The sequence below is a fragment of the Notolepis coatsorum genome (assembly GCF_963971535.1).
Source record: "Notolepis coatsorum genome assembly, chromosome: 13".
NCBI classification, from domain to species: Eukaryota; Metazoa; Chordata; class Actinopteri; order Aulopiformes; family Paralepididae; genus Notolepis; species Notolepis coatsorum.
Genome location: NC_140177.1, coordinates 122000279 through 122025288, shown reverse-complemented (window position 1 = coordinate 122025288; position 25010 = coordinate 122000279). Strand labels below are relative to the sequence as shown.

The 25010-nt window shown below is 45.9% G+C and overlaps 1 protein-coding gene across 1 annotated transcript in view; it reads left to right on the top strand.

The window, feature by feature from the left end:
• LOC311239483 (armadillo-like helical domain containing protein 1) overlaps positions 1 to 22900 on the top strand; it is a gene marked incomplete at both ends in the record, with an annotated part of 55379 nt that extends 32479 nt beyond the window's left edge. The window contains one exon of the mRNA XM_084327789.1: positions 22845 to 22900. Coding sequence (XP_084183915.1) covers positions 22845 to 22900 — 56 coding nt within the window. The remainder of the gene's footprint in view (positions 1 to 22844) is intronic.
• Positions 22901 to 25010: the final 2110 nt, after the last annotated feature.

The following is a 25010-nucleotide window of genomic DNA, read 5'->3' as shown; positions in this document are numbered from 1 at the left end:
TTGAACCAGGTACGGGGAACGGGGCCCAGATGTAGAATCTGGGAGGTTGTGTCGCAAGTTTGTGGTGAGTGTTGGAAAAACATGGTTATCTGTACATAGATAAGCTCTGTAGGTTTTGGTCGCAATTGGCCAAATAGTTTTTGTGTAAGGTGTGGACATGTGCAATTGATAATTGGCTTATGGGGGACTCTGTGACGGCTGGTTAGAGGCTGGCAGAGTATGTGGAAGATGTGTGTTTAAGGCGACTGTGGTTTGTTGCCGTGCGTGCAGGATCTGTTGGAGGATGGGTCTCGTCAGAGCTGGCTGTCCGAGCCGAGGAAAACTGTCTGGAAACAGAGGTATGATTGTGAAATAATGATATTCCACACTCAAAAGGTGGTGGGGTACATTGTGTTGAACTTAAGACATTGGTCTAGTAATAGGGGTACAGCACAAAGCAATGAGAGATATGTGGTTTTAATTGAATAATAACGATAAGGAGCGATGAAATATATAGATAACTAATTTGGGAAAAATGTATTGTCAATACAGAACAGTAGAAATGTATCTGGCGGAGAAATGTGATCTTCCAATCAATTGTCTGTTGTACATAACAAATCCAAAAAGCAATAACAGGACAGAGGGAAAATTATTTTCCTTCTGTGGAGACTGGAGCAGTACCAAGGCTGCCCACAACCAACTGTGATTAGCACAAATTCAGAAGAATGTCCTCGACCACAACGAGTTATCAAGAGACCTCAGAGGTATAGATAGGGATAAATGGACAGTGAAAAGCTAACGATAATTGAGATCTCAGTGATCCATGGAGGGAGAAAAGTTTTATATATTTCTTGATTTTTACGCTCCCTCTTTTCTTAGAAATGTTTAATCTTTTTGAGCGATGCATTAATCTTTTTCTTTCAGAGTCAGACACACAAATAGACATTGGTTAAATACACGATAAGTATAGTATAATAAACAAAAAATCTGATAAATGGGACGATGTCTTCTTTGTATAGAGGAACGGACCTAGATTGGATGTCAACTTTCAATAACTGATAAATGTGTGTGAAAGTGAATAACGGGGGAGGGGGGATGAACTGTTTTTTTTTTTTTTTTTTTTTGGTGATTTTGCTAAGGTTAAAATGTTATTGTATTTGTGAGGTGTACGACCAGTTTGATTGATAAATTACTAAGGGGCATATGGGGATATAGAAATCCCCAACGGGGGAATGTGGTATATTTCTGTATTAAAAATGTAATTCCCACAAGCATCTTCAGCTACAGGTCGGGATTCTATTGGTAAGGAAGTACAGTCAGTTAGTTGAATGAACTAAAATCTAAAAAGGTGTCTCTCTGGTAACTATAGAGTTCACCCGAGGGCACATACTATGTAAATAACAGAACTCGGGGCTGCCAGATACAAGGCAACACACACTGTATTTAAATATAGTCAGGGATTCTGGCTTTCCTGAGACAATAGGAATACCGCCTTCAGGCTGTTTTGACTTGCCAGGTAAACACTAAAAACAGTAGGCCATTGAGTAACTATCCTTCCCCCAATCGCATTTATGGTCAACATATAGAATTTACAGGAGGCCTTTTGCTACTTGAACAATGGGGGCTGACACGGACTCCTACATTTGAGTGTGACAGCCTCCCCCAGCTGCAGATCAAAAGTTACTAGGAGAACATTTAAAGAACCACTACTGGCAATATGGCCATTCCCAGCCTGGCCAAAAATCAGTAAATTAGTTCTAGTTTAAAAACGTAGTTATGATGGTACTAGACACTTGAACTATACAGGAAAATAACCATAAAGTAGAGCTGGTCAGTTTAAAACAACCTAGGCAGTTTTTAGACCTGATAAAGTATATGTTAAATAAAATAACCTAATGGAAGTAGATATAACTTAATGAGAATAAACTAAAAACGTAAGAAAATATTAAGATAACCTTTTACTTGAAAACAGCAAGATAGAATTCCTTTGCGCTTGTTAAAAACCATAAATATGGCTAAACACAGATTCTAGGCCCCAATTAAAATCAGGGAAAAGATACACTCATGATTAAAGTATAGTCATAATTCATTCTTAATCTATTAGTCAGTAAAATGAAATGCTGTATGCTTTAAACACGTTAAAACAGAACAGTACATTTGTGCTTAAAAATAGCCAGGACTACCTCTGGATTCAAATTAAACTCCATATTTGGTGACTCAAAATGGTCGCTATATGGTTTAGCCAATCAGGACGTAGAAGAACCTCCCTCTGACGTATGAGTCCAGCGTATTCTAGAGGAGGAGTTTAATCTTTAAAACAGACTGCAAGATAGACAGACAGGAGGCCGCTTGAAACCATTCCATGCACAAACGAGACGGACGGAGCATTGCCTGAAGAGACGGAACGAGAATACAAATCCCTTTGTCTCCAGGGGCAACAAGGGAATCAACAACCAGACGCCATTGACGAAGACCATTCTTTTTAACTGCTTTTGATTAGTCACTCTCTCACTCTACACTCTCCTTTTCTTATTGCTGTTCCTCCGCCGTCCAACAACCGTGGGTCTTATTTAGTGATAGGTTTAGGGTTCTACAGAACACAACGCAGGGTAGGTTAGATATATGGTTAAAGTAAACCCTATCTCCTATTACGATAGTAGTTAATCAAGTGTTCCATATTCCTTCAGCCTCACCTACTATATATTCATAACATGATATCATTTCACATTCTCCCCTCCACAAAATGACCACCTCAATAGGTCAAATTGTGTAATGTGAAAAGTCCCTCTGACGCTTCCAATTAACACGTCACTCTTTGATGTGATCGGTACTGATTATCCTGCAATTTGGAAATCGACTCCCCCCAGCACACCCTCCTCTGCTCACCCATGACCGTGGCTTCGGCCGTGCCCCTGGAATCACAAAAAGTCTAATGTATGCCTTTGATTCAACAAACAAAAATGTATGTGTTGTTAAAAATGCGTAATATATACACCGTTTTAAATGTAGAAACGCGTTGTGTGTGTATGTGCCAACCCCTGTCCCACCGTTGAAAAGGACAGCTGAGGGATAATGTTATCGGCCGCAGTGCTTTACACCCCCTCCCCCTGTTGATGGCTATTACACCCTGATCTGTGGAACAAAAACAGGTGAAAAAATAAATAAAAAGGGGTCTTTTAAAATCAGGCCGGGACAGAGCTTACTGCAGCAGTCATGTTATTTTCCACAAATGCATGTTCACCCCCCCCCTGCTAAATGTACTGTCGTTCATATAATTGGCATGTATGCCCATACTGTAAAAAAATAAACGTTTTTTCACAGGAAATACACTGTATTATTTTTCAGATTACTTTAGTTTTTCTACTTTAAGTGTAAATACCATACAAATACAGTAAATTACCTTTTATCAAAATATTAACCATTTAAATAAAGGTTGTAATCTGTAAATGTATTTGATTTTACTGTAATTTGACAGTAAGCATTTGGCAACCATTTGACACTTACCGTTTTCGTGCAGCTTTTTCTTACAGTGCACCTAACGCCAATTTTCCCATGATGTTTGATAAGATAAGACATTCCTCTATTGATCCCCCTGTGGAAATATTGTTTATCATATTAGTTACGCTTGACTTGAAAAATGTCTCCTTACTGCTGCAGCAAGGCTCCGTCCCCTCACATGTAAAAAAAAAAAGAAAAAAAGCTTCTCTATTAAACACACTGTTTGTCTGTTTATACATCACATAAAAAAGGACTAGTGATGCCAGTAACCAGTTACTAAGTAACTAGTTACTCCAATCTGATAACTTTTTCAGTAAATAGCAAACTAACCTACTTACTATTTACACAGTTACTTTTCGAAGTGGCTGTGCATTACTATTTAGTTACTATCTCATAATGCTGATGATAAGAGAGCCAGGGGTACAATCAGCTAGACCTGAGATGGGACGTGCGCTCGCGCACGCACGCACATAGCCACATGTTTACATTTATAGCTGATTTTAGAATGGCTTCAGCATGAAGTTAAATCAACTATCCAGTTTGTTTTATAGTGTAATTTGGCTACTTGAGAGAGTGAGAGTGAGAGAGAGATTCATGTTACGCGCGACTTGCGGAGTACACACTGAGTCCGTTGTCTCAGAATGGATTTGGTAGAGAGAGAGAAAAAACAACAGAAGCCTGACACGTCTTTCCTCACTATGCACACAATGTCTGCCCAAAACAGCTTGTTTACACACATCGATCATCTGGCCTATAGCCCAGACGTCATGATTATTCGTCTATACATCAACCAATCCAACGCCATAGATAGATTGTACTTTATCCTTTAACTTCTTATATTTTGGCTATGCTCCAATTTAGTTCCTAGAATTTTGGTAGAGCATTGCCCTTTAATGTTTCATTAAAATCGTTGATCGGCCCTTTAATACAAATATATATATAGACTATTCTAGCTGTAAATGCTAGAAGATTCTCTATTATTTATTGACCCACGGTGATTCGTGCCAAAACAGTTTCTATTCTGCCATACACAATCACGAGGGAAAATACACTTTAGACAATTATTAATCTGAAATACACAGCCATGTTATACAATTATTATTTCAGGTTTTTGGCGTCTTTTTCTGTAAATAATATTCTTAACAATTCCAACAATGTACAGACAGCGCCAGTGTCCGAACGTGTGTACTAGAGAGAGAGAGAGAGAGAGAGAGAGAGAGAGAGAGAGAGAGAGAGAGAGAGAGAGAGAGAGAGAGAGAGAGAGAGGGGAGAGAAAAAAAAAAAGTTACCACCCGGCCTCTGTCGGTGCTGGCCACCCCCCATCGTGCAGGTCTATATATATGGTTCCCTACACTCAAATTGTCTGTGACCCTGTGATCAACTGTTGCTGAGTTAACTTCCTCGCTTCATTCCTGTCCTGATCACTGACCTTCTGCTCTTGAGCCCTGTGCTTCTCAACGCTGTGCGTCACATGTGCACAGAACAGAGCATAAGTCATGTCTAGCAAACCTACTGCATCTTCCAGTCTGTTCCTAACCGCTCCTGGAAGCCCTCTCATCACACTTTCTCTGAACATCGCTCTCTGCAACGGCTCATCTTCTGGGTTGTGCTCTAACTCGTATCTCCACTCCTTCAGTATTTTGTTCACATATGCACCTGGCCCTTCTGTCGGCACTATAGGGTTCCCTGCCAGTTTTGCCGGATTGATACATGCTGGGAATTGGTTTCTGAGTTTGTACCACAATGCTGCTCTGTGTGCGTTGAATATGTCTCCATCATGGGCCTGCGTGCCGCATGTAACCCGCATTGATGTCTCAGCCATAATCTCATGGCAAGCACCTATTCCTAACAAACGTATCAACAGGGACTTGACGTCGCCCACTGATAGTAAGAAAGGTGATGTAATTTCCTCAAACTGCATGATCCACCTGGAAGCTCCTTCTGTGAGGTCAATTCTGTCAGTATGTCCTCCGCTGTGAACTTAGCCGCCATCTTGTTTATTTCAGCTGGTGGTCCGGCTCTACCTAACTCAAACAGTTATGACAAGTTTGTGCATGTGTGGTGTTTCTATGTGTGTGTGATTGTGTGGTTTGTACCTAGTTATTTGTGTGTGTGTGGTGTGGGTATGTGTGTCTGTGTGTGTCTAACGTATCTGTGTGTGTGTATAGCAGGGCTATTCAACTGGCGGCCCGCGGGATGATTCTGACCGGCCCGCCAAAGATTACATGATAAAAAAAAAAAGAAAAAATTACTTTTTTCTTTTCATGTCAACGTTAACACGCACAATTGAGCCAAAAGTCACTCAATTAATGACAGATTTCATTGATAGATTGAGGGAAAACTTTGCAAGTCGATTTGATGAATTTGACATGTCCAGAGAATTGATGCATTTTGTGAGCAACCCATTTGCCAATGTAGCTGCTATTTCCACAAAAGGACAAGAGTTCCTTGCATCACTTCACATTGATGAAGGTCTCCTGCAACTTGAAATAATTGACATGCAAGCATCATCTGCTCTGAAGCAGGCACTTGAGAATGAATCCACCACAACATTTTGGATAAAGTGTATTCATGTCAAGACATTCCCCAAAATAAAAACGCTGGCAATATCTGTGCTAACAATGTTTGGCTCAACATACACCTGTGAATCCAGTTTCTCTCACATGAATGCCATTAAAACAAGCAACGTGCCTCCTTGACAAATTAGCATTTGCATCACTGTTTGCGGGTAGCCCTCACTTCCTATGAACCCTCTTTCTCTGCCATTGCCCAGTCAAAGAAGTGCAATCGCTCTCATTAGATGTGTGTATGTAGGCTAGGCCTGTCTGCCCCCCACCCCCCTGATGTTTGAGAGTTAAGAGTGGACAATAAGTGCTAATAAGATGCTGTGATTTGCTGTTGTTGCACAGACATGAAGCACTTTTTCATAAGCTCAGCTGCAATATAAATGTGTTTTTTTGTTCAAGTGTTGATGTTAGAATGTTCAGATGCACATCATGCACTTGTTTGTTTTTTATTTTATTTTTATATTGAAATGTTGAAGAGGAGATGTTGCAGTTGTTGCACAGTCATAAATGAAGCACTTTCTGCAGGAGATGTTGCAGATGTGGCACATAAATGAAGCACTTTTTTTGAAAAGTATACTACTTTTGCAATGTAGTTAAATAAAAGTTGTGAAAATGTGGTTGCGTGTTGTGTCAAGTGTACATATATTCATAGCACGGGGAGGCGCCGTGGCAGTCCGGCCCCTGGCCCCTTGGGTTTCTGACAATGTGGCCCCCTGAACAATTTAGTTGAATAGCCCTGGTGTATAGTATATTGTGTGTGGTTGTGTGTGTGTAATGTATCTGTGTGTGTATTGTATCTTGTGTGTGTGGTTGTATTGTGTGTGTGTGTGTGTCAAGTTGTATGTGTTTGTTGAATATTGACCTTGTGCTCTATCCCCAACTTGGAAGGATGTGTGCTTGCCCACCCGAAATGTTAACTGGATATCACTCAAGAACCAGACCGAGAGTCAAGAATGACGTTCTTTCTCCATTTATTGATATTCAAAGGTTTTTTGCATTCCTTACTACTTCAGCCATTTTTGGCCAGTAGATGGTCTTTATATGGTTCTACTATTTGCATTTGGCAATTAGCAATTCAGCAATTTAGGTAAAAACCTTGGAACAAAAACACAGACAAATACAAGAAATAAAATACGCATTGGAAGTTGAAATTAATTAACCTACTCCACCATTATGCATAATACCACTCTAAAATCTATGCATTGTACAAAGACTCTTGTGACTACTTTAAATGTGGGCTAGTGAGGCTAGTGTGGGCTAGTAATGTAACATACTTTAAAGCAAACACCTAAACCATACATAAATACATTCCCAACTTAGTCTTGTGTGTGTGTATGTGTTGTCAATGTATGTGTGTGTACTGTGGTAGCTATTTGTGTGTGTGTATAGTATATTGTGTGTGTGGTTGTATTGTGTGTGTGTGTGTGTATGTGTCAAGTTGTATGTGTTTGCTATATTTGTGTGCCTTTGTGTGCATGTTTGTAGACGTGTGTGCGTTGCATTAGTTCAGCCACCAGGTGTCAGTGAGATCCAGTTACGTGGACAAACACAGCACCCGGACTTTAACATACAAACAAAACCAACAAACTTCTGATGAGCAGCCAAATGCTATCAATTATCGGCCAGGCTCTAGTCCTATCTCGTATCCTTATCACAATTTGGTTGGACTTTACTGCTTGAGTAAACTAAGTTTTGAAATTGGCACGACGCCCAGAATTGTTTCGGTGGGGGCCGGTAGTCCTGGTTTCGTAAGATTACGTATCTGTTCTTTACACATCTTTTGGCTGCGGCCCCAAAACGCTTGTATCTGCCCAAAGATTCCGGATTGAATCCTACCACAGTCTATACAGTGTATAATTCAAAATAATTTTTAATGTAATGCTATTCTCTACAGGATATTATAACAAAATTGTTATGACCACAGACAGAACTGCCCTATGTCCTTTACCATGCAGCTTATGGAAGGTGCTGTCATGCAGCTATACAGGGCATTGCCCCAAATTAATACAATACAATGAGTCTCCTTCACAGTACTTTCCAGAAAAGTATATTTATATCAAATGTATTCAAGAATATATCTCATGTACATTATTCTGTTAATGGCTAAAAACAATCAGAGAACAGGGGCTTGTTCTTCAATCCATCATATGTATCACAAATGTATTCAAGAATATATCTCATGTGCATTATTCTGTTAATGTCTCTAAATGTTATGGTTTGTAAACAACCCCAACAGCACGACACAGACAGGTAGTTCAGAGTTAGCCAAAAACTATGGGCGTATTTATTTACAAACAGAAATGAGCAAAAAAACAACGTAAAAGCATTCAGGGGGAATGTCCTTAGCAGAGAAGGCTCTGCGGCTCTGCAGCTCTGCCCAGAGCAGAGTTGGCTCTGTGGCGCTGTGGCTCTGCGGCTCTGCAGCTTATTCAATATCCACTCTGGGAGGAACAGAAAGAAAAGAGAATGTCATTAATCGAACGTAGGGATTATGAGGCAGTCCAGTAACTAAGCAGAGTCCAGTACCAAAACAAGCGACACCTCTTCAGTGAAAAAATTTGGAAATCAGAGCATCAAAAATATACTTCCAAAAACTCACCAAGGGCAAAGTGAGATACGAGGCACAGGTCCACGGAGGCAGAGAGGGGCAACAGCGGCGACTTCCAAGGGCGCACTGAAGAAACAACACAAGAGGTAGAAGCAGCAGGTGGTGGTGACCAAAACGACCCGACACTGAACGTTCAGAAACCCCGTGTATAAAAGGGCTCCCTTCGAGCTGATTGGAAACTCCTTTCAGGTGCGTGATGGTAATTGGTACCTGGAAGCGCGCAGTACTGGGCCAGCCCTCACAGTACCCCCCCCCCTCCACGGGAGCCACCCGGCGACCTGCCCGGCCTCGGCTTCCCCGGATGGGAATGATGGAAGTCGGTGATCAGGGCGGGATCCATGATGAGCTGGCGGGAGACCCAGCTCCGTTCCTCAAGACCGTATCCCTCCCAGTCCACCAGATACTGGAACCCCCGTCCTCGGCGTCGGATGTCCATGAGCTGGCGGACCCTCCACTGGGGGTGTCCATCCACCATCTCGGGAGGAGGCGGATCTGGGGCAGGAGGCATCAGGGGACTAAGAGAGACAGGCTTCACCCAGGACACATGAAATACAGGATGAATGCGCATGGATGCTGGAAGCTTGAGACTCACCGCCGTGGGACTGAGCACCTTCCGGATCTCGAAAGGCCCGACGAACCGGGGGTTAAGCTTCTTGGCGGTGGATTGAAGCGGGAGATCCTTGGAGGACAACCATACCCTCTGCCCAGGTTGGTAAGTCGGCGCAGGGATCCGGCGTCGGTTAGCTCCCCGACTGGCGCGCTCCGATGCCCGGAGCAGCGCAGTCCTGGTGATCTCCCAGACACGACGACACCGGTCGAGATGAACCTGCACGGAGGGAACTGCCACTTCCGACTCCTGTGCAGAGAAAAGAGGGGGTTGGTAGCCCAGAGATACCTCGAACGGCGAGAGGCCGGTGGCGGAGCTGACCAGGGAGTTGATGGTGTACTCGACCCAGGGGAGGAACCAGCTCCAGGAAGCAGGCCTCTTGGCGGCAACACAACGGAGAGCAGACTCCATGCTCTGGTTCATTCTCTCAGTCTGCCCATTAGTCTGTGGATGGTAACCAGACGAAAGACTAACAGTGGCCCCCAATCCCTTACAAAAGGGATACCTGGGAAGTGAACTGGGGCCCCCGGTCCGAAATGACGTCCTGGGGAAAACCATGGAGGCGGAACACGTGGCTCGTCAGGAGGTCCGCAGTCTCGGAAGCTGATGGAAGCTTGGGAAGGGCCACGAGGTGAACCCCCTTGCTGAAACGATCCACCACTGTCAGAAGGACTGTTTCCCTGGGAAGGTGGAAGGCCAGTGACGAAGTCCAACGCCACATGGGACCAAGGGCGGCTCGGGATGGGAAGTGGCTGTAGTAGACCGGAGGGTGTCTGGTGAGAGGCCTTGCTGCGGGCGCAGACCGTGCAGGCCAGTACGAACTCCCTGACGTCGTTCCTCATGGTGGGCCACCAGAACCGACGAGCCAGAAAGGAGAAGGTGCGGTGGACGCCGGGGTGGCAGGCAAACCGGCTGGTATGGCCCCATTGGAGAACCCGGGACCGGAGTGAGTCCGGGACGAAGAGGCGACGATAAGGTACGTTGCTTGGAGTGGGATGGAAACGTAAGGCACGCTTGACCACGGTCTCAATGCCCCAGGTGACCACTCCCATCACCCTGACCTCAGGGAGGATGGGAGTCGGATCCTCAGTGGTTGGAGCCCCCTTGGAGTGTAACCGGGACAGAGAGTCGGCCTTCGTGTTGCGGGACCCAGGGCGAAAGGTCAAAGAGAAGTCGAACCGACTGAGGAAGCTGGCCCACCTTGCTTGCCGGCCGTTGAGGCGCTTGGATGATTTGATTTGATTTGATAGTTTATTTGGTAGGGACAACACACGTCAATGAACATCAAGTACAGAATACAAAATGTAGACATGCAGGGTTGTAGCAAGAGCTAATTTACACCCGTAGTCCCTAAACAGGAGACATAAAAAACTCTTTCAATAAATAAATAGCCTGCTTAAGGTAAAAGCATTGTGACAATCAATGATAAAAACAACAATAAAACAAGTTGCATTACTAAATTAGATAAAAAATTATCACAGTTCTGGTTTGCCTTGAGATGCAGTTTAAGATGGGTCTTGAACATGGAGTATGTGGGGCACTCTCTAATCGCAACTGGTAGGTTATTCCAGTAGTTACCACCTTTAACAGAGAACACAGTTTTTGCAAAGGTAGTATACCGAAAAGGCACCTTACAGTCCCCTCTACTGATGGCCCTGGTGGTAATGCCAGTGTCTCCTTTTTGTTGGATGAACTCATTCAGTGGGGGAGGGGCAAGTCCATGCAGAACCTTGTACATGAAGCAAGTATATTTAAAAACTTGGAAATTCGCAAAACTTAGCATGAAACTTAACTAAGATATTACAGTGATGAAATGAATTTGGTTTCCTATCAAATACTTTTATGGCTTTTTTGTAGAGTAATTCTATTGGTGTAAGAGTAGTGACATATGAAAGAGACCAGTTAATAAAACAGTACTCAATGTGTGATAGAATCATTGAATGCATGAACATCCTTGCAGCATTAACTGGTAGGCAGTTTTCTATGTTAAACTTGACTGTGTTTGTTACTTTCTTTACGTGACTTTTGAAGGTCAATGTAGAGTCCAATGTGACCCCAAGATACTTGAACTCCTTTACAATGTCCAGCTCCGCCTCTCCCAGAAACACATTAGAGTGAGTGACCTCTACTGGTGACTTTGTGAACATCATACACGCTGTTTTCTTGGTGTTTAGTGAAAGACATGATTTTGTTAGCCAGTTTTGAACATGGGTCATTGCAGATGTCAGAGTTGCAGAGGCGTCTTGTATTGATTTTGCAGATGTAAAGATTACACAGTCGTCAGCATACATTTGGACATTGGTGTTATGGCATGCATCGGGTAGGTCATTGATAAATAATGAGAACAGTATTGGCCCAAGACTTGAACCCTGTGGGAGGCCTGTATAACAGTCAAGGTAGGGAGATTTGACACCATCAACACAAACGCATTGCTTTCTACTGGATAGATATGATTTCATCCACAATAGAGCTCTTTCAGAGAAATTAAAATGTCTGAGTTTGGACAATAGAACCTGGTGGTTGACAGTATCAAATGCCCGCTTCAGATCAATGAAGACGGCACCAACACAGTAATGTGTGTCCAGTGAGTATTTCACTTTTTCTAAGAACATACAGTTAGCTGATTCTGTTGAATGATGGGCGCGGAACCCGAATTGCATGTGGTGCAATAGGGTACAGGTTTTATTTAATGTTCATTCAATAGTTTTACTACCCACTTCTCAGCTACTTTAAATATGACCGGGAGAATACTGATTGGCCGGTAGTTAGCAATGTCATTTTTTTGACCAGATTTAAAGATTGGGGCAACCGTGGCCACCTTCAATGCTGAAGGAACAGTTGATTCCCTGAAGGACAGATTGACCAGATGTGTGATTGGGGGGACCAAAGATTCTATATGGGTTTTCAAGAAATTGGTATCAAGCCCATAGGCGTCCTTCGCTTTGGAACTGTTTAGTGTACCAATGATATTGGTCACCTCCAGCTCTGTTATTTCCTCTAAATAAAAAATAGGTTGTGCATGATTAATAGTGCTATGGATGGCATCAGATGGGGTAAAACACTGTGTTATCTCCTGGACAGAATCCAAAAAGAAACAGTTGAATTGGGTGGCTAGAGTCAGTGGGGTTTTCACTAATTCATTATTAATTTTGAGTTCTAATTTTGTGTCGTTATGTTTGTCTTGTCTACCAATTAGTTTATTAATATGTTGCCAGATTATCTTTCCATTCCCTTTAGCATCTTTGATCATGTCCATAAAATAATTTGCTTTGGCCATTCGCATAGTATATATTACTTGATTCCTCATTGAAGTGCATTTCTGTCTGTCTGTCTGCCTGTCAGCCAGGCCAGAATTCAGAAATGTTTTGAGCAGAAGGTCTCTTACTTTCATCTGTCTCCTACATTCATCATTCAACCAGGGCAACGTGTCCTTATTTCTTCTCTTTTGACTCCTCATCTTGGTGAAGGAGGACACAACTTCATTAATTGTTGCCAGGAATGACTCGCAGCCACTCTCTATGTCCTTATTTAGGAGAGTTTCACTCCAGTCCTGCTCTTTAAGAGCTGCCACAAGATGGTGCTGTTGATGCTTTGGAACCGTGTTCTGATATACAGTAGGTCTAGTTTTGAATGAATTAGAGAATCGTTGTTTTGTTAGCTTTCTTGAAAAAAAGATTGCATTGTGATCTGATATACCGGTCAAAAAATTATAGGTCTTAGTTATTCTTTCGGGTCGATTGGTAAACAATAGGTCTATTCTAGTTTTTGAGGTAGAAGTTATCCTAGTAGGCTTTTCTATAAATTGAGTAAAACCCAAGTAATCTGTAATCTGTTTAAGATTTTTCCTTTCCTTATTTACATCCCAGTTAATGTTAAGGTCACCTACAACAATTATTTCTTTCTTAGAATCACAGTGATTGAGGGCGACCTTCAACTTATTATAGAAGTCTACCTTTGTTGAGGGTTTCTATAAATACAAATGACACAGAAGGACATTTCGGGGGAGAGTGAAATGTTCACACCAATACATTCCAAATCTACTTCTCTTGGCCATTCAATTAGAGTACATTTCAAGGAGCTTTTTTTTTTTTTTTTATTTATCTTTTTCCCCCTCCATTTTCCTCCGATTTTCTCCCATCCCAATGTTAGTCGTATGCCAATTCCCAATCCCCTTCCTGGTCGCTGCGCACGTACCCCCCATAGTCAGATCATCTAGGAGAGTGGAGGCTATCACGTGCTTCCTCCCACACACGTCCAGCCAATCAACCGCTTCTTTTCACCTGGCAGCCCGGATCCTCCCTGAGAGGGCGTAGCATGTGGAAGGATCAGACTATCCCACTCAGGTCCTATCCGCGCTTAGCAGGCGCCCTGACCGAACTGTAGGAGTCGCTGTTTACAACGACCCGGACCCACCCCGCCAGCTTCTCCCACCCTCTAATACAGCCAATTGTATTAGTGTGAACGGCCAGCCAAGCTGGTGACAACCCCCGGAGCTGTGAGCTGGATTCGAACAGGCGAATCCAGCTCACAGCTCCGGGGTTGGTGACGAACGCAATCTCCGCTACGCCACCTAACCGCATCATTTCAAGGAGCTTTTAATGCGCGGATGTACGTCAAGTTCTTATGGTCTGTCCAAATGGTGAAAGGTCCGGTAAAAGTTTGCAAAACCGAGGAAGCTTTGTAGCTCCTTCCGAGAAGAGGGCTCCGGCCACTCCTCCACAGCCTGGATCTTGCAGGGGTCGGCTCGGGTCTGGCCACTCTCCACGATGAAGCCAAGGTAAACGATGGAGTTGGAGTGGAAACGGCACTTCTCTGCCTTAACGAAGAGCCGGTTGTGGAGGAGGCGCTCAAGTACTCGGCGGACATGGTGGACATGTTCCTCGAGAGTCTTGGAGAAGATGAGGATGTCGTCAAGGTAGACCACCACAAACTCCTCGAGCATGTCACAGAGGACGTTGTTCATGAGCGCCTGGAATACCGCCGGAGCGTTGGTGAGGCCGAACGGCATTACCAAATACTCATAATGACCCCTGGGAGTCTTGAACGCGGTCTTCCACTCGTCGCCCTCTCGGATACGGACCAGATGGTAGGCACTCCGGAGGTCCAGTTTAGTGAAGACGGTAGCCTGGGTGAGGGGCTCGAAGGTGGAGTTCATGAGAGGAAGAGGATACTTGTTCTTGATGGTGATCTCGTTGAGTTGGCGATAGTCAATGCAGGGCCGGATACCTCCGTCCTTCTTCCCAACAAAAAAGAAGCCGGCCGCCACCGGGGAGGACAAGGGCCGAATGAGGCCTGCTGTCAAGGACTCAGAGATGTACTCCTCCATCGCTGCCTTCTCAGGGACGGTCAGACTGTAAAGGCGGCCGCCGGGAAGGGGAGCCCCTGAGCGGAGGTCGATTGCACAGTCGTAAGGCCGATGAGGAGGAAGGGCCTGAGGCCGGGACTTGCTGAAAACCTCCCCGAGGTCGTGGTACTCAGGGGGGATAGTTGAGAGGTCTGGGGGCGGCACACTAGGGGGACTCCGGGGCGACGGACTGGACGCCGCCTGAAGACACTGGGCATGACAGGAGGGGCTCCACCCCATAATGGTGCCGGAGGACCAGGCGATGTGGGGCTCATGCAGCGCGAGCCAGGGACGACCCAGAACTACTGGGACTGAAGGGGACCTGGTAATAAAGAACTGGAGTCTCTCAACGTGATTACCAGCAATGGTGAGGAGGACAGGACAGGTGCGTTGAGTGATGTCGGCCAGGCGGTGCTGATCCAACGCGAAAACCTCCAAGGGCCTCTCGAGGTTCTCAAGTGGAATGTTGGCCTGGGTGGCAAACTCAAAATCCAGGAAGCTCTCATCAGCCCCCGAGTCAACGAGTGCACCCACCGTCGCCCGCTGGTCCGCCCAGGCCAGGGTGACGCTCGTCAGATGGTTAGGTGGTGCATGGGTGTGGGAACAGGAAAAACGGCTCACCAGGATCTCCCGGGGTCCCAGCAAGCCTAGTCTTTTGGCCGGGTAGGACAATTGTAGATACGGTGTCCATCAAGGCCGCAGTAGAGGCAAAGGCCAGACCTGAGCCGGGACTCCCGTTCGGCCGGGCTAAGGTGTGTGCGTCCCAGCTGCATGGGTTCCTCCTTGGTCACAGGCCGGGAGGGAAAAGGACCACCAGTCGCAGAGGAGACAGGACGATCAGCAGTCCAGTCACGAGTGCGGGAGGTCTGGTGAACGGCTGGGGGTCCCAGTCGGGCTTGCTCGCGCCTTCTCTCCCGGAGGCGTCCGTCGATGCGGATGGCGAGGCTGATTAGGGCCTCGAGCTAATCGGGTTCCTCCCGGGTGGCGAGCTGGTCTCTCACAGCGTCGTTGAGCCCCTTCAGGAAAGTGAGATGAAGCGCCCGGTCATTCCAACCACTCTCGGTTGCGGCCAGTGTGAACTCCAGCGTGTAGTCAGTGACACTGCCACTGCCCTGCTGGAAGGTGCCCAACCGGGCTCCAGGGTCCTGGCCACGAGCTGGGTGGTGGAAAACCCTTCGGAGCTCTGCCACAAAATCTGTGTATGAAAAACAGAAGTCAGCCCTCATGGACCAGGAAGCAGTAACCCACTGTGCTGCTCGGCCAGTGAGCAGGTTAGTCATGTAAGCCACCTGGGCTCCCTCTGTCGTAAATCTGCTGGGTTGATGAATGAAAACTAACTCACATTGCATGATGAACGTGGCACAGTCCTCGAAGTTACCGTCGAACAGTCGTGGGTTGGAGAGATGGGGCTCCCGAGGAGCGGGGTCGGGAGGTGCAGGGTTAGTCGCGGCGGCGGGTGGTGGTCCGGCTGGGACTCCTGCCACTGGTAGGGTTAAAAGCAGGGTGTTAAATGCTGCACTGAGAGTCTGCAGCTGATGTAGAATATCAGCCTGCTGATTACCCTGTGCAGTCTGCTGGGTGGTTAGAGTGTCTAGAGAATTCTGGTTAGGCTGGACCTGGGCCCGGAGGTCCTGCACAGCAGCCGCAGCCGGCCCTAGCTGTTGGGTGTGGTCATTGGTCAGCTGGATCTGACCTGCCAAGGCTGCTCTAACACTGTCCGTGTCGGCTGGGGTCGACATGGTCGGGTCGTAATGTTATGGTTTGTAAACAACCCCAACAGCACGACACAGACAGGTAGTTCAGAGTTAGCCAAAAACTATGGGCGTATTTATTTACAAACAGAAATGAGCAAAAAACCTACGTAAAAGCATTCAGGGGGAATGTCCTTAGCAGAGTAGGCTCTGCAGCTCTGCAGCTCTGCCCAGAGCAGAGTTGACTCTGTGGCGCTGTGGCTCTACGGCTCTGCAGCTTATTCAATATCCACTTGGGGAGGAACAGAAAGAAAAGAGAATGTCATTAATCGAACGTAGGGATTATGAGGCAGTCCAGTAACTAAGCAGAGTCCAGTACCAAAACAAGCGACACCTCTTCAGTGTTTACGGAACACACAAAAAACAGAATGAAGGTATTGAGTCCAGGAAAAAATTAGGAAATCAGAGCATCAAAAATATACTTCCAAAAACTCACCAAGGGCAAAGTGAGATACGAGGCACTGGTCCACGAAGGCAGAGAGGGGCAACAGCGGCGACTTCCAAGGGTGCACTGGAGAAACAACACAAGAGGTACAAGCAGCAGGTGGTGGTGACCAAAACGACCCGACACTGAACGTTCAGAAACCCTGTGTATAAAAGGGCTCCCTTCGAGCTGATTGGAAACTCCTTTCAGGTGCGTGATGGTAATTGGTACCTGGAAGCGTGCAGTACTGGGCCAGCCCTCACACTAAAGACAATTAGAGAACAGGGGCTTGTTCTTCAATCCATCATATGTATCACAAATGTTATTCTTCCATTAGTTAAGAAAACGGCGGGTAGGCTTTACCTGGCAGGTGTCTTGAAAGTTGGCTACCCCCCTTTGACCAAGCAAAAAGAAGTTTCCAGTTTCAATAAATTATTAGATTAGCCGATGTTTTTTCATCTAGGAAAAGAAAGGGAGGTCAATTCCTGTATTTATTTCATTCTGCCTTGCTAAGTTGGCTTGCTACTTGCATCCAGACAGCGTGATTAACTAGCATTTAATCCTAATGCGGTACAGAGTATATCTGTGAGAACTGGAGTCTGGAGCACAGCCCAATTTCTGAATACACGAGAAGAGAAAGGAGCGGTTTCAAGGGTGTTTAATGGAAATCGAGCAACACATGAATTGGGGGGAAATAGAACATGGTTAATGTTCTGTCCTGTGGCTGCCACGGCGGCAGTGAGCGAGCAAGCGGTCCTGGTGCTTGTCGGGGGAGCTGCTGGGTGGCAGCGGGTGAATAGGTGTTCCTCTTCGGGAATAGGTGACGTCCAGACAGGGACGCTGGAGCTGCTGGGTGGCAGCGGGAGAATAGATGTTCCTCTTCGGGAACAGGTGACGTCCAGACAGGGACGCTGGAGCTGCTGGGTGGCAGCGGGAGAATAGATGTTCCTCTTCGGGAACAGGTGACGTCCAGACAGGGACGGCGGTCCTTTGGGGCACAGGAGAGAAACAGGTTAGAGTGAGCCAATACACGGAGGGTATCTAGCAGTAGAGCTTGTGGCAGAGACGTCGTACCTGGGCAGTGGTAATTAATACCACGACCGCTTCTGGTCAGCGTCGAGGTGCAGATATAGTCCCCTCATCAGGGGAGGATAGGGTGCAGCTGGGGAGAGTGGGGTGTTTGCCCGTGTGTGAATTAGGGGGATGGAATACAGCTGGGTGAATGAGGGTGAAGGAAGGGGTGACTGAAGAAAGAGAGGATGATGAGGAGTGCGCAGTGGATAGAGAGGGGGATGAAGAGGAGCGTGTGGAGGACATGAGGGGAAAAGGAGGGGGAGTGAAGTAGGCCCGTGCTGTGATTATGACAGGACCCCCCCCTCAACGGGCGCCTCCCGGCGGCCCAGGCTTGTCAGGGTGAGCCCGATGAAAGTCCCGGACGAGAGTTGGGTCCAGGATCATTGGCCGGGAGATGCAGCTCCGCTCCTCCGGGCCGTAGCCCTCCCAGTCGACCAGGTATTGGCGTCACCGCACGTTCAGCAACTCCCGGACCACGTAGGCCGGGTGGTCGTCTATCACCAGCGGAGGAGGGGGCTCTGGAGCAGGGGGAGACAGGGGACTGGAGACCACCGGTTTGAGCTGGGAGACATGGAAGGAAGGGTGAATGCGCATATGGGGGGGAGCTGGAGCTTGACAACAGAGGGATTAATGAGGGACAGGATCTTGTAGGGCCCCACGAAACGGGGGGTTAGCTTTCGTGAGACGGATTTGAGAGGCAGGTCCCGAGACGAGAGCCATACCATCTGACCTGGTACATAGGCGGGAGCCGGGGTCCGGTGGCGGTCGGCGAAGCGCCGGTTCTGGTCCGACGTCCGGAGCAGCGCAGCCCTCGTCCCCTCCCAGATCGTCCTGCAGCGACGGAGATGGTCCTGCACCGACGGTACGGCGATCTCCTCTTCCTGGGCAGGGAACAGCGGGGGTTGGTAGCGCAAAGATGACTCAAAGGGGGACTGACCTGTGGCCGCCGAAGAGAGGGAATTGTGGGCGGTGCACGCCAGGACGAAAGCGCGGGTGTCCTCTCTCATGGTGACCCACCATAAGTGCTTCTTCAGCAGAGATAGTGTCCGGTCGATCCCCGGGTGGCACGCGAACCGGGAAGCGTGAACCCACTCGAGCACCTGGGAGCGGACGAGGTCAGGGACAAAAAGCCGGTTAGGTGGACCGTTACCTGGGTCCGGCTGGGCACGCTGTGCCTCCCTGACGACGGACTGGATCTCCCAGGTGGCGGTGGCCACCAGACAGGAGGTGGAAAGGATGGTGTCGGGGTGTGTGGACCCCTCCTCAGGGACGAACTGCCAGGAGAGGGCGTCTGGCTTGGTGTTCTTGGAACCAGGCCGGTAGGTCAGGGTGAAGTTAAACCTAGCGAAGAACAGCGCCCAGCGAGCCTGGCGAGAGTTCAGGTGCGTGAGGGGAAAAGGAGGGGGAGTGAAGTAGGTCCGTGCTGTGATTATGACAATATCAGATCAGTTACTCCTCTCTAACCAGAATGCTCTAAACAACGTTCCGACTGTATTATACTAAATAATGGTTGCGCTGCCGTAAAAATTATCACAAACACCCCATAAAGGCGGGTTGCCGTAAAAGATTATCACAAACACCCCATAATGGCTGGTTGCCGTAAAAGATTATCACAAACACCCCATAATGGCTGGTTGCCGTAAAAGATGATCACAAACACCCCATAATGGCTGGTTGCCGTAAAAGATTATCACAAACACCCCATAATGGCTGGTTGCCATAAAAGATGATCACAAACACCCCATAAAGGCTGGTTGCCGTAAAAGATTATCACAAACACCCCATAAAGGCTGGTTGCCGTAAAAGATGTATCACAAACACCCCATAATGGCTGGTTGCCGTAAAAGATGATCACAAACACCCCATAAAGGCTGGTTGCCGTAAAATATTCATCACAAACACCCCATAAAGGCTGGTTGCCGTAAAAGATTTATCACAAACACCCCATAATGGCTGGTTGCCGTAAAAGATGGTCACAAGCACCCCAAGAGAGGTGGGGCAGAGAGGATATAGTGCAGGTCCGGCTGTCAGCATTGTCTCCGGCTTGGCCGGCCGTCATACTGGCTCAATTGGCAGAGTCAGCGGGAGGGAAGCCGGTGGGGTGGTATTCTGGTTGTTGTAAACAGCGACTCCTACAGGTCGGTCAGGGCGCCTCGACAGCGAAGGGAGGGAGATGGTGAGGGTAGTGTGACCTCCCACACATTACACCTCACCAATGAGAGTACGCGCTGGCAGGTGAAAAGATGCTGCTGGCTGTCTCCTATGTCTCGGAGGAAGGATCTGATAGACTTCAGGGCTCCCTAGACCGACCAGTGGGGGGCACATGTGAGCAACGACCAGGAAGGGGAGGGGGGGAATTGGCATAACGACTAAATTGGGATGGGAGAAAAACAGAAAAACAGGAGGAGAAAAAGTGGATGAAATTTCTTTTTTTTTAAAGGGGAACTATTTTACTATTTCTTTCACTATTTGGGCACTTTTACACAATTCCTGTGAGTTTATGTAATTTAAATTTTTTTTAAATTCATTGTTTTGTATTTCTAATCAAGTCCTCAAAAACCGCATTTTTCTACCTCAAGATCTCGAGCTGTTTTGAGGCTGGGCTCCTAAACCACTGTGTGGCCTTCGAAGCATCTGGGACATTAACATGCAGCGGTGTCTCTCTGACATCACAAATCAGCACATTTTCAGATGCCTCTGTTCAGTGAGGGTGAATATTGTGAGAGGAGAATTGGAAGAATGCGCAAATATGAGAATTAGAGATCATCACGTTCGTGCTTTCCAACGTTATAAGGCGACTCTCAAGGCAAATGTATTTCTCAGTCTTTGGTTTATTCAACAAGGGTACAGGCTGCAGTACACGAGCGACTCATCTCATATACATTCCCATGGCTCAAGCGAGCGCACCCTAGGTGCCACACCCTCTTATACCTTCCCCAGGTCAGACCGTGCACTCTCAACTCTGTCAACCCGTGGCTGGCGCGTCCGCCAGCACCGGGATGGCGGAGTGTTGTGTGACAGCTGAACGGAACAACCCGACCCAAATCCCAGGGTCGCTAGAATATTAATATAAGTCCACATAGCTAGGAAAAAATGCTAAACACTGAAAAAGGCCATTTATAAGATAGTTCCCCTTTAAAGAAATACAAGGGCTTGCTCACCACTTTGTATATATAAGCACACTAAGAAGTGCTTATTGACTTGCTTAAAATGCCTATAAACACACCCTGAAGGCGTCTTTGAAGTCTTTCTATGTCACAATTTGGATTTTGCGGAGGGATGAATGGTTTGGCGATTCATGTTGTGTTGAGAAGTGTCGTCGGTCCGTCTGGACTCAATGCTCGCTGTGTACTTTCTTCTGTTGTAGCCTCAATCGAAGGGTGAGTAATGAAGGGAGATAAGAGAAGACCAACCGTCTGCCTGGATTGATTCAGACCTGAACGGCCCTCAGTGTTAGCCTCCATGTTTATGTCTAGGTATTTTATGGTGCGAGGAGAGGGAGCATACAGAAGGGACATTGTATTTGTCTGAACTGAAAGCTGCCCAGATCTCTCCCAGAAGTTGGAGACTGTGGTGTCAGTAGTCAGTCTCACACTAAATCCCAGGGGTTTAATTCATGGCAGGACCAGCACTATAGTGTAAGACATATACCGACATTTCTGAGGCAGACCAAAAACAAAATGTCGAAATTGGAGTTTATTTTGCAGATAAGGGATGTGTTCTGTTAAAGCCCAGATAAAAGAGGGGAGCTACACTTCCACAGAGGTCTACAGGCTAAGGAAAAGAGTACAGAAAATGTATATGGAGCTACTGAGTACTGAAATAGAGTCATTGTAATGTATCTCCTGTTCCTTATTATTGTTATTGTTTCTTGTGTCTTTTTGATGAGTGATTTTAAATTATCCACACTACGTGGGTTGGGATTAGATGCATCTTTGTTTTTAACTGACTGTTTTTTTGAAAATGTGAACGTTAATTTATTGTCACCTTTTTATGGGGCACTGTTTGGAGCCTGGACTCTTTTTAAATGGTGCAGGATGGAGCCGACAACGTCACTGTTTTGGCTCTTGGAGGACTTTTTGATCCAGGGGGTCAGGTTGGACTTTCGGGGCAACTGCAGCCCTGGCCTACAACAGAGACTGTGCTCAGCTGAGACTGTGACAGCGCAAACACACCAGTCGTGCATGCAGGCACTTGCGGGTTCCGTGCGAGAACAGCGCGCGTGGCCGGGCACACCGAGTCTGACTTCAGAGCGGGCGAAAGTGCACAGAGTAAGGCACATTTAAATTGGAACAGCTGTAAATGCCTAGTCTATTGTGAAGTCAGTCCCCGTTTGAATATTTTTTTTTAAGATTTACAGTTCCAGTGTTCTATTGTCCATTTTGCATGTATAACCAGTTATTATATAATTAATTGGAATGTTAGAATTCATTTTAGAATGATGATCAGTGTGACTGTACTCCTGAAAAAGTATAGTAATATGGTTTATTTGTATTGGGAAAGATACAGACACATTAGCTGGTTGAACAACATCAATATGTGTGGTAATAATGCAGATATTGAGTGTATTTCTGTGAAAATACACGTGGCGCACGCCTCTGAATCAAACCAAAGTGGAAACGATCGCTTCCAGCCCACGAGTCGCGCACCCGCTTGCGGCCGGTGGGCACAGCTACGTCCATTAACATGGGAGCGAAAGTGAAGCGCTGGTCGCCCGCCCGCCTGCCTTCGCGCACGACTGGTGTGTTTGCGCTGAGGAGACTTGTGCGCGAGGAGATGGATATGTTGCAGGACTGCGCTTTGGGGACTGGGGTGCCCGATAGGAGGGATCCTTTCCCTCAGCTGGGTCTTGAGGTGGAGTTGACCGGCTTGACAGGGCCATTGCTGGTGTAAGATATTTCATTAATATCTAATATCTTCTAAGCTCTTCTATCTAAGCTCCTCTGGTCAAATCATGATAATTGTCTCCCCCACTTTGGAATGTGGATGTAGGGTCTGGTGACGAAGCCAAGCCAGGCACCCAGGCCATGCACCCAGAAATACTTTGACCTGATGACCTGTGTGACCTAATGTGAAATTCATAAGATTCATCCTTAGACTACCTTATATGCCAAGCCTGTCGGATCATCCATTATTAACCAGTGGCTCGCTAAATTTGGAACCCACATAGTATAAAAGCCATGGTTGTGTCATCATTCTGGAGCCATAGCCCCTTGGAGGCTGGACTGGATTGGGTGGATTGACTTCACCCTTGTCTCCTGAATCTCTGTCCAGCTGGCTCATACGTGATGAAAAGGACTTTTTATTTTGTAAGCGGAAGAATGCTGTATAAATATTGTGTGGTTGCCTTGCCAGTGCTTTCTATTTTTGCTTAGTTTTTGATGCTGTAGAGTCTGTGATGTTTTGTTCTTGTTGATTGTGAGATATATGTATTGATATGATTAGTTATTGGTGAATAAACGTGTTTAAAAAATCAAATCTCTCTCTGTGTCTCTCTGTCTCTCTCTCTCTCTCTCTCTCTCTCTGTCTCTCTCTCTCTGTCTCTCGTTCTCTCGCTGTCTCTCTCTCTTGCACGCTCCCACTCCTCTCTCTCCCCACACTTCCTCACCCGTCTCTCTGGCTCTCTCTCTCTCTGGCTCTCTCTCGCTGTCTCTCTCGCTGGCTCTCTCTTTCTCTCGCTGTCTCTCTCTCGCTCTCTCTCGCTGTCTCTCTCTTTCTCTCTCGCTGTCTCTCTCTCTTGCACGCTCCCACTCCTCTCTCTCTCTCCCCACACTTCCTAACCCGTCTCTCTGGCTCTCTCTCTCTCGCTCTCTCTTTCTCTCTCAAATTCATCCTCCTCTTCTGCCCTCGCTCTCTCTCTCTCTTACTGTGTCCAACCACTTTGTGTGCGGGTTAATGATCCTTTCCTCTCCTTAGACCCTGGTGTAAAACACTGCAGCTACTGAACCATAGACACACACACACACACACACACACACACACACACACACACACACACACACACACACACACACACACACACACACACACACACACACACACACACACACACACACACACACACACACACACACACACACACACACACACACACACACACACACCTGCACACACACACACACACACACACACACACACACTCACACACATGCATGCACACATACACACTCACACACACACACACACACAAACACACACACACACAAACACACCAAGCCATGCACACATACACACATAAATGCACAAACATACACACAAGCCCACAAACACACACACACACACACACACCTACACACACCTACACACACACCTACACACACACACACACACACACACACACTCACACACATGCATGCACACATACACACACGCACACACACACACAAACACACACACACACAGACACACACACACACAAACACACCAAGCCATGCACACATACACACATACACACATAAATGCACAAACATACACACAAGCCCACAAACACACACACACAAACACACACACACACGCACACACACACACGCACACTGTGCCTGTCTTGTCTACAGTACCTCTCTATCTATCCATCTCGCTCTCACTCACTCTCTCTCTCAACCCCACTCCATCTAACTCGGTTGTCTCCAACTGTTCTCTTTCCCGTTAGCAACCTCAGTGCATTAGTGACTAATCCTGCTGAATAGCTTGTGAATGGGGGGGGGGGGGATCAGGATATGACTGTGGTGTTGGTAATAATAATAATAATAATAATAATAATAATAATAATAATAATAATAATAATAATAATAATAATAATAATAATAATAATAATAATAATAATAATAATAATAATAATAATAATAATAATAATAATAATAATAATAATAATAATAATAATAATAATAATAATGTTAATAATAATAATGTTAATAATAATAATAATAATAATAATAATAATAATAATAATAATAATAATAATAATAATAATAATAATAATAATAATAATAATAATAATAATAATAATAATAATAATAATAATAATAATAATAATAATAATAATAATAATAATAATAATAATAATAATAATAATAATAATAATAATAATAATAATAATAATAATAATAATAATAATAATAATAATAATAATAATAATAATAATAATAATAATAATAATAA